Source organism: Dromiciops gliroides, chromosome 6 (assembly GCF_019393635.1).
Source record: "Dromiciops gliroides isolate mDroGli1 chromosome 6, mDroGli1.pri, whole genome shotgun sequence".
Classification (NCBI taxonomy): Eukaryota; Metazoa; Chordata; class Mammalia; order Microbiotheria; family Microbiotheriidae; genus Dromiciops; species Dromiciops gliroides.
In genome coordinates this window covers 245,198,728-245,209,858 of record NC_057866.1, presented here as the reverse complement: position 1 = coordinate 245,209,858, position 11,131 = coordinate 245,198,728, and the positions used below count along the sequence as shown (strand labels likewise).

General features: G+C 37.6%; 1 protein-coding gene across 2 annotated transcripts in view; it reads left to right on the top strand.

Annotated features, from left to right (window-relative positions):
- The window catches only part of EMCN (endomucin), a 173,281-nt gene that overhangs the window by 87,706 nt on the left and 74,444 nt on the right, over positions 1-11,131 (top strand). For both annotated transcript variants that reach the window (XM_043973155.1, XM_043973154.1), the window contains exon 5: positions 2,512-2,622. In XM_043973155.1, coding sequence (XP_043829090.1) covers positions 2,512-2,622 — 111 coding nt within the window. The remainder of the gene's footprint in view (positions 1-2,511; positions 2,623-11,131) is intronic.

Genomic DNA, 11,131 nt, shown 5'->3' with positions numbered 1-11,131 from the left:
GAACTGAGAGATGTGAGCCATAGAGTGGATTAAGCATTTACCATGTGCCGGGCACTCTGCTATACCTTCTATCCTAATCTTCTTTAGTTAGTCTCCATAGAATTTAACAGCACTCTATAAAGACACCCAAGTACCCTCCCAACTTTAGCCCAGAAACCTTACTAGTTTTTCTTCATCTCATCAACCACTGGAAAAGGTACCCCACTTAGTCCTTCAGAAATCTAGTTATCATTTTTTCTTCCCACTTAAACAGCAAGATCTTTATCTAGTCCATCTGTGCCCTTCAACTTTTATTTTCTAGATGACTGTTTCCATCATTCCTTCCATTCTCTAAGCTCTTCCAGAGGTTCCTCTATAGGACCTAGATTCCATGTCTGGATGGCGTTTAAGATGTCCCTCATTGGGGGTGGGGCAGCTAGGTGGTGCAGTGGATAAAGCACCAGTCCTGGATTCAGGAGGACCTGAATTCAAATACGTCCTCAGACACTTGACACTTACTAGCTATGTGACCTTGGGCAAGTCACCTAACCCTCATTACCCCACCAAAAAAAAAAAAAAAGATGTCTCTCATTGTAGTTATCTGCTAATATCTCAAACTGGATCTCACACTTCCAAGAAGTGTTACTTCAGCATCAAGCTCATTCTACACCTGGATTGGATCACAGAGCATTAACAAAGTGGGCATTTGCTTCTGATGATTGTGTCAATAGACATTATTTTGAGTCATTTTATTCTTTTATTCCTACATCAAAAGAGGAGTTTTGTACACGCAAAAAAGTATTTCCCTTAAACATACAAATATATAACAAGACCTAAGAATCACAATTTCTTATTTTCCCTTTTGTTTCACTGCCAAATTTCTTGCATAAGTTCTCTGCACTATATTCATTATTCCACTTTTCCTTGATACCCACTTTATCCTTAATCACCTGAAGGTCAAAAAATCTATACCTTAAAAATTAAAAAAAAAAATTCCCTGGGCAGACACCCTAAAATGAAATCCATAGATTGCACACACCTATGGCCAAGGCTGATAGTGATTAGGGAATCATAGGAAGTTCTTTGTGCCCTTCAATCAATATGTATGTGTGTGTGTGTGTGTGTGTGTGTGTATATTCGTTTATTTATTTATTTATTTTAAGTTTTAGCTATGTTCCAGGTACTGTGCTAGGCTCTGGTCATTACCAATATAAAAGCAAGATGGTATCTACTCTCATGGAGTTTCTGCACATAGAAGAAAATAGAAGATAGATTATATATATATATATATATATATATATATATATGTATATATATATATATGTATACATATACATATATATTATATATATTCCTTTACTTGAATACTCAATCATAAAGATAATTATTTTTATTCATCAAATTAAAAGGAAATTAAAACTTATTTTTTAATTAAAATTAAACTTTACTTGCAAAATACAAACAAAAATAATTCATAAAATACTTTTTTTTTTCTTGTATGCACACCTATGGCCTTGTCTCATTCTTAATTCTCCTTGGCTTCTCAGAATTATTTGACCTTGCTAACCCACCATTCTTTTTTTGGAAATTAACTCCTATGTAACACTGGTTTTGTTCTCCTAATTCTCCAGGGGACCATTTCCTCCTCCTGCCCCCAAATGGAAACATCTAGTTAGCCTTACTCCTCTCTTTACGCTCTCCTTTGGAGACCTTGACATACTCACAGAACTTCAAAAGTCAAAACCATATAGATTACTTTCAAATGAACATCTTTTGCCTGGGCCCCAGTTACATACTTCCAAAACCTACTGGGAATTTTTAATTGATTATGCTATTACCACCTCTAACTCAACAGGTCTAAATTTGATATCATATTTTCCTCCATTCCTAGAAACCAATAACTTCTCCTCCTGGTTTTCTTTTGTCAATAGGAACATCAGTCTCCAAAATATCAGATCTTGAACCTTTAGAATCACTGCCACTTACTCCTAGTTTCTATAACATGACATATTCACAGTTTAGGAATATCTGAGTTCTTCAAATGTTTCTACCTCATATCTCTCCAGACCTGGTACAGTGGAAAAAGGAAATGTACTTGGAATCAAAGGTCTTGAGTTCAAATACCCCCTTTGCAACTCATTACCTGTATGACTTTGGGCAAGTCACATAATTTTTCTAGGTTTCCATTTCCTCATCTGTCAAATGTTACGGAGAGGGGTGAACTCAGTGGCCTAGAAAGTCCCAAGGACTATAAATATAATCCAGAAATACAATGCCAGGGGCTTTGGAACCAATATGGCTGCCTAAATGCCTGGTTTGTCAAATGTCTTTGTTGTGAAGTTGGTAGAAACGAGCAGATGAACCAGCATTGCCAATAACCAAATGCACTGAGTCATTGATTACCTAGCACAAAACGTCCGATTGAATGAGCTCCAGATTTGGGGCTTTTGACCTGAGATGATTAGTAATGTTGATGTTAATAAAAAACAAACTTCTAGCAACATTATTAAAGGATACTTACTGTCTTTTCAGAAAAAGGAACCCCCCAAAGCAAGAGCCCAACTGATGCTTGCAGCACTGCAAACCCACAAGATCATCAATTTCAGAGTAATGTGTCAGCTACACAAAGCAGCCAGAAGAGCAGTAAGTAATGGGGATGTGTTGATGCTTTGAACCACGAGGTTGACTAGGTATATAGACTTTTCTGCATAAACCCTGAAGCCTTAATGTTAGTGTCAGAAAAAGTAGCATAGAATAGTCACTATGCCACAGTGACAAACTACAACTCTAAAATCTTTTTGGAAAGACTAGGAGAGAAAATTTTCCAAAGGGTGGAAGAACAATGACTCTAGACCTACTATTGTCCATAGAGATTGGTCATCCTATAAGTGAACTAAAAAGGAATGAAATTCAAAAGTAACCATCATAAAGAGTAGATTTGACCATGTCACTGCTCTGCTCAAGAAGTTTTAGTGGTGGGGGCACCTAGGTGGTGCAATGTATAGAGCACCAGCCCTGGATTCAGGAGGATCTGAGTTCAAATCTGAACTCAGATACATGACACTTACTAGCTGTATGATCCTGGGCAAGTCACTTAACCCTCATTGCCCTGCAAAAGGAAGAGGAAGAGGAAGAAGAAGCAGAAAGAAGTTTCGGTGGATACCACTTATCTAAAATGCAAACTCTTCTGTTCCCAGAATTTAAACCCTTCACAATCTACATCCAGTCTATGTTTTTATAGGTTAACTACACCTTACTCCCCCTAAACACGCTGTAAGAGTTTGACAACCTGGCTTATTTGTCATTCCCTGCATATAACATTCCATCACCCATCACCATCACCCACCTTTGCCCAAGTGATATACCCTATATCTGGAATTCTCCCCTCAGTTCTGCCTCTTTAAATTATTAACTCCCTTAAAGACTCAGTTTAAAGGCCAACTCTTTGCAGAGGCTTTTCTTGATTATCGAGATTGTTAGCGTTATTCACCTTCCCTTCCAATCACTAAGTATTGAGCTAGTGCTCTTTCTCTCTCTGTCTTGCTATTGATGTATCTATTTACCTACTGATTTCTATCTCTCTATTTCTATATATAATGTATATGTTGCTATACTATACATGCATGTATATATGTACATATAGATATAAATTTGTATATTTGTATATATAAGTATACAGTATATATATATATATACATGAATGAATTTTTATGAATTTTTGTTAATTAACTTGTTATCATCCCCTAGTAGAATGTAAATCCTTCAAGGCAAAGCTTCTTAAACTGTGGGTTGGGACCTCATGTAGGGTTGCATGACTGAATGTTGGGGTTGTACAAAATTTGGCTACAGCAAAAGGTAATGTATACCTATTTTATATACTTGTATACCTGTGGTCTTGTAAAAATTTCTTGTGAGAAAAGGCATCTCAAGTAGAAAAAGTTTAAGAAGCCCTTTTTTAAGGAAAGGGATTGCCTTCTTTTTGTTTTTGCTTCCTCAGAGTCTAGCATGAAGAAGGTACTTAATATATTTTGGTTAATTGATTCTTCACCCCTTTGACTTCAGACTCATCTAGTGGCTTTTTCTAGATGACTCATTCATAGGAAAATGTGTAGAGCAAGAACATCCAAGCCATTACATGCAAACCATTAGTGAATCCGGGCTCTGGATCAGGAGGCTTTTATCTGTATTCTAGCTCTGTCTTCCAGATACCCTTAGCCACCTAACCTTCAACTTCTCCCCAAATAATTTACTGACACCTTGAGGGTACACTTATAGATAAAAGTAACGGAGAGGATTATCCTATCAGACAAGGGCTAAAACATCTTGGAGACAGTATGAGTCTATGATTTTCAACTTCAGACTATCCATTAATAATAGGTAATTTCCAAAAAGTTCTAGCTCATTATCCCAGGACTCAAGTATTGATTATTTCTACTCTATATCTAACTGCATTGGTTTGGTGGTTGCCAGCAAGTAAAAAGATTTTTAGCGACTCCAGGCAGCAAGTTAATTGGGTTGAAGGAATCCAGTTTGACTCAGTGTAACTTCCAGAAGCAATTGGGCACTTAATCAAAGGCCCATGGGCTAGCACACATTTTTGTGTCTGTCTAAATTGGGCAGAAAGCATCTGGGCCAAGGGAAGCTAAGTGGTGCAATGGATGAAGCACCGGCCCTGGATCCAGGAGGACCTGAATTCAAATCCAGTCTCAGACACTTAACACTAACTAGCTGTGTGACCCTGGGCACTTAACCTTCATTACCCCACAAAATAAAATATAAAATAAAATAAAAATGTTAAAAAAAAATTGAAAAAAAAATTAAAACTAGAAAGCATCTGGGTCCTATCATCACTGTGCCTCACATCACAAGAATTTGACCAGCCTTTCTGATGACGACTATCATCCATTCATACCAGATAATAATAATAATAATAAGTACCTATTATGTTTTCCTCACTATATTAGACATTGCAGAAAAAAAGGGATAGGAACTATACCTGTGATGTCTTTGATATAATGAACTCTCAAATGAGGAAATTTCCTCTCTATCAATTCAGGACAGTACTCTCTCTATCACCAAGTATAATATAAAAACAAATAGGAAAATATAATTCTTGCCTTTAAGGAACTTACAGTCTACTGGAATAGAAGTATATGATGATATAAACAGATTAATAAAAGTAAAGATAGTAATAAAAATAATAGCTAGGATTTATGTAGCATCTACTACGTGACAGGTACAGTGCTAATTGTTTTGCAAATAACCCATTTAATCCTCACAATGACCCTGAGGTCCTATTATTATCCTCATTTTGAAGATGGGAAAAGTAAGACAAATGTCTGAATCTAGATTTGAACTCAGATCATCCTGACTCCAGATGCACTGCTCAACCCACTGCACCACCTAGCTGCTTCTAAATACAAGATAACTGAGAATAGAAGAGAACACTAAAGGTTATGGGAATCAAGAAAGGCTTCATGTAAGAAGTGGCACCTGAGGTGGGAAGTGAAGGAAGCTAAGATTCTAAGAGTATGCTAATGAGGAGAGAGTATGCTGTAACAAACACCAGAAGCAGCAGCAAAACAACAACAACAACAGTAATAAATAATGATAGTTTGAGGGGATGGCAAAGCTGAGTAAAAGAGTTGTGTGTATATGTTTGTGTACGTTTTAAGGATAGGAGATACCTGAGCCTATTTGTCAGCAACAAATATGGATCCAAGGGACAAGAAAAAAATGAAACTAGAGTGACATAATGATAAAAGTGTAAATCTCCTTAAGGAGATGAAAAGATATTGAAAAGGTATCATGGTGCAATAAAAATATGTGAGATTGGGGCAGCTAGGTGGCACAGTAGATAAAGCACCAGCCCTGGATTCAGGAGGACCTGAATTCAAATCCGACCTCAGACACTTGACACTTACTAGCTGTGTGACCCTGGGCAAGTCACTTAACCTGCATTGCCCCCCCCCAAAAAAAAGCGAGATTGGTGTCAAGGGCCTGGATTCAAATCTCTACTTTCTATGTGGCCTGGGGTAGGTAAACTAACCTCTCTGTGCCTCAGTTTGCTCATTTGTAAATGAAGGAGTTGGATTAGATGATCTCCAAGGTTCTTTCTGATTCAAGATTTCTCATCCTATGACTTCTAAATCCACAATCCTTTCTGAGACCAAGGGTAGAAGGTTGCCTTGATGAAAAGAGCCTCATCTTTTCAGACTGGGACAAAGCTGTTGAGGTGTAGAGTCAAATCTTGGACCCATGTGCTTGAGGACAAGAAAAGTTGCTGAAAGGGAAGGGGAAATACCCCAAATGGAGCAAATCCTGGCTGCTTTCTGTGTCCATTCGTTCAGAAGTAAGTGGTCAACTCCCTATGTCACAACGATTCCTCTTTTTATGTTGAATCATTTAGCAAAGTGCATCTAAGTAGTTCCTTTGAGGTCCACTACACATATGGACTTCTTTGACATAGTTTAAAATAGCTACCTTTCAAGTAGCTTAAGGCCAAATCACCACACAGAATCATTCCTTAAAAAGTGAAAGAATATTTAGCCCTTGTAGATTTCCTGGCAATACAAAAGAGAAGAGATAGTCCTAGGGTGCAGCAGTGGATAAAGCACTGGCCCTGGATTCAGGAGGACCTGAGTTCAAATCCGGCCTCAGACACTTGACACTTGCTAGCTGTGTGACCCTGGGCAAGTTACTTAACCCCAATTGCCTCACACACACAAAAAAAGAAGAATAGTCCCTATTCTTCTTTGCTGCCTGCTATCTTATTAAGACATTCAGAGCCTCATTCAACTTATGCCATTGTGCTAGGTGCTAGAGATACAAAGACAAAAAATAAAACAGACCTATAGCTTATGTCCCATTGCAGGAAACAACACATATATAACTCATTCCACGGCAGGTATCCCTCAATAGAACTAATTTTGCCTTCAATGTTCTCACTAATGACCACAGACTCACCTTGAGAATACTAGTACTATAGAGCTCACTTGTGAAATGATCAAACTGGGAGTCTTCTCAGATTATTACATAGCTTGGTACTCAGGTAGAGAGAGTGATAGACATGGAATCAGGAAAATGTTAGTTTGAATTCTACCTCAGACACTAGCTGTATAAGTAAGTAACTTAGCTGAGTAAGTTACTTAACTTCTGCCTCAGTTTTCTTTTGTGTAAAATTAGAATAATAGCACTTATCTCCCAGCATTGTTGTAAGAATCAGATGAGACAAATATAAAGTACTGTTCAATAAGTGCTTGCCATTAATTTTATTATTATGATACAGTTTCCTCTCTCACACACATCCAGGAGGACAAGGTTGAAGAGTTAAGTTTACAGATGGTACCATTAAATCTAGTGCTAGCAGGAGGCTGCTATTCATATTTGTCTTACTGCAAAACATCTGTAAATTTATCCTTCCTCTAAATATCCAGATGATAGTTCCTTAGACAACATGTGCAGGATGAAGGCGTTGTGTGTTAGAAAGTCAGCCATATGATTAATTTCTTGCATCCAGGAAATGCCCATTTGAAAGTTTGAAAGTTCATATTGTGTGTGCGCATATTTTATTAACTAATAAGGAGGAAAGGAAACAAGAAAAGGATGTGTCCTGAAGAAGTCCAAATTCTTCTTCTGGCCAGCCTCCAGCCTTTTTAGGGCAACTCGATGGTGATGAGAGTGAATACAGTGCCAGATTGGGGGCATGAAGACTCACCTTCTTAAGTTCAAATCTGGCCTCCAGCACTTACTAGCTGTGTGACCACGGGCAAATTTAACCCATTTGCCTCAATTTCCTCATCTGTAAAATAAGCTGGAGAAGGAAATGGCAACTCACTCTATATCTTTACCATGAAAACCCCAAATGGGGTCACAAAGAGTCAAATATGACTGAAAATGACAACAACAAACCAGTCTTTATCTTTTCTTATTTGCCGATGTATGTTCTGTTTTGGCTTTCTTGTTTTCATTGCAGAGAATCACAGAGATATAAGGTAACTTAGAAGACATTTAGTGTGACCCACTTCAGTCAGAAAATAATAAATCTAGAGGTCACAGGGACTTTAAATATCCTATAGCCCAGACTTTCATTTTATAGATAAGAAAACCAGAAGTCAGAGTTACATGATTTTTCCAAGGTCATATTGGTCATCAAATCATGTGAATCATGAATATAGAACTAGAGAGACCTTAGAAGTCAGGGAGTCCAATCCCCTCATCTTACAGGTGAAGAAACAAAGGCACAGAGGGGTTTACACCAGGAACAGTTGTCCAGTAAGGATCCAAAGTAGATTTTGGATTCAGGTGTCCTGCCTCCAAGTTGATGTATTCACTATCCTACCTAGCTAAGCCATCATTTAAATTTGGGTCCTGTAACTCCAAATTCATCACTCTCCATTATAGGACTAGGATGTATGTCTCTCGACTCTCAATCCATTGACCTTTTCATTATAATTTTTGAGAACTGCTCCATAATTCCTAGAAAAGTATATTTGGAAAGATTTTAAATAGCCCTTAAGTTCTTGGGATGGGTGACAACTATAGTAAAGAAAGAATGGGGTCAGCTAAGTGGCGCAGTGGATAAAGCACCAAACCTCATTTCCCTGCCCCCCCCAAAAAAGAAGAAAGAAATAATGGCACAATTGCCAACAAAATGGAAACCACACATGCCACATAGAGTTTTTCCATGAATTAATTCCCTATTGCAAAGCACCAACTTATGATGCATCACTTATCAAAAGGTCATTCTTTAGTCAATGATTCTCTATTATTAACATAGCTTTTCAATATCTCAATAGTGTACATATATGTGTATATATGTAATATCAATATCAAATATTAATACTTGATTCCACTAAATATTAGCATTAGTTTAAAAATAATTTCTATTTAAAGTAATATACATATATAAGTATATATGTAGAATGTCTTTTGATTATATTCCAAATTGTATATTGTATAAGTGTTATTATGTACTTGACTATAATTTGAGTGCTACTTATTATTACTTTAAAATAATAGCTTCTATCTATAAAAAGGTTTCAGGAGGGGAAATAGATTAGCTGACCTTTGAGGTCATTAGCAGATTTATTTAAATTCAGCTAATCTGGAGCTAGCTGCCCCACTTTCTCAATTCTCACACATGAGAAAATGAACAGGGTGGAACATATGTATAACTAGTTACAGAGACACATAAAGTATTATGGGCATTGGTCAGAAAAGACTCCTTGGAGAAAGTGAATCTTAAGCAGTGTGAGAAAAGAGGAAAATAGATTGGTGGCAAATGACATATTCCAGAATACGAGGGTAACAGGTTATTAGAAAGCTATTTCTGCTTGCAGACAAAAATTTCTCAATAACTGTCTATACGGTTCCCATGAGCCCATGAGTCTGGGACCAGTGAAATATCCCTCTCCCTTGGAGGCAGCTAGGTGGCACAGTGGATAAAACACTGGCTCTGGATTCAGGAGGACCTGAGTTCAAATCTGGTCTCAGATACTTGACACTTACTAGCTGTGTGACCCTGGTCAAGTCACTTAACCCTCATTGCCCTGCAAAAAAAATAAGAAGAAGAAAGAAAGAAAGATATGTCCCTTTTCTCATTCATGTGGAAGAGAGTAGCACCAAAATCTCCTGACAGCCATCTCAATTAGAGATGGAAAGGACTTTCAAAGCCATCAAGTACAACCAATTCATTTTGGGATTGATGAAATTGAAGCCCAGATAGTTGAGATGACTAACTCAGGTCATAAAGGTGACAAATGGCATAGGCAGAATTTGAACCTAGTTCATCTGATTCCCAATCCACCATCCTTGCTGCCTACCTTGTGGGATTGTTGTGAGACCCAAATAAGATAGCATATGGACAATAATTTGCAAACCTTAAAGTTCAATATGAATATTATTATTATTATTGATATAACATTATTGTTATTATCATTTTTATTATTTCCACTACACCACAATAATTATAAAGAAATAAACCTAAATCCTGGCCTTTACTCACTTGCCCCACTGTATCAGTCTAAATGCAGTCCTTTGTCTGTCACTGTAGGCCAGTCTTTGTTGGGCTCCCATACACGTAAAATATTCAAGAAGGTACTTCAGAGTTTCAGACTGTACCAGAGTCTAGACACATCTAGAAAGGAGCAGCATACCAATGACAAAGAGAAAGTACTGGACTGCATGGAGACTTATGAAAGTGAACACTGCATTTAACCACTACAGGCCAGTAAGCATTTAGCATGCTTTAATGTGAGATCCATTGTGCCCACATTAAAAATTCAGGGGGAAATAAACCAGCAATCAGTCATTGCTGTTACTCTGTAGATTCTCATCTATAAAGCAATCCTTTATAAACTTCATTTTTAATGAGGCTGTAGAGACTTGACAATTCTTGGAAATCTATGGTATTTTTACCTGGATCCTATGAGCCTCTAGCTGACAGTCATTTGTATTGGTCAAATACTATTTGGGCCCTGCCTTTCGGATAAAGATGCACTGAGTCAATTTTGATTACAATTCCACCTTTAAAATCACCACCCACCCAGCAGACAGACATCTACCTAAAAATTCAGAAATGGTTCCTTTTCAGGTAGAACATCCATGTTTGTGTCATACTCTCCTACTTTTGCTTGGAGGTAGGAGAAGGTTATATTGACCTTGTTCTTGTAGAAAAGATGAGGTCAAGAAAGAGAGAAATGCCAGAAAGCAAAAGAAGTGGAGGAAAGAAAAACAATAACTGGGCAGCTGTGGCTGCTTCCACTTAAAATAATAGGGGGATGCGCAGGCCGTCTCCATATGCAGATGTTCATGATGTCTGAAACTAGAAATAAGGCTAAAAGTGGTTTGGAAATGCCTGTTTCATTGCTTTCTGGATGAAAATAGAAGGAGGCAAAATTATTTCTCTAAAGAGAAAAGTTTGCTTCTTGTTGCTGGGGCCAGTTCTTCAGCCCATTTCTCATCCTTCCTTGTATAGTGTCCTACAAATCACATTAATGAAAAAGGAGACACAGTGGAGAGGGAAAGAGGAAATTAAGATTAAGGTCCTTCTGACTCAATAGGGACAGGGTGCCATACATTTTCCAAATGATCGGCCATCCCTAATTATCCTCTTTCCATAAGTTGCCTTAAACAACAAACACATTTGGTT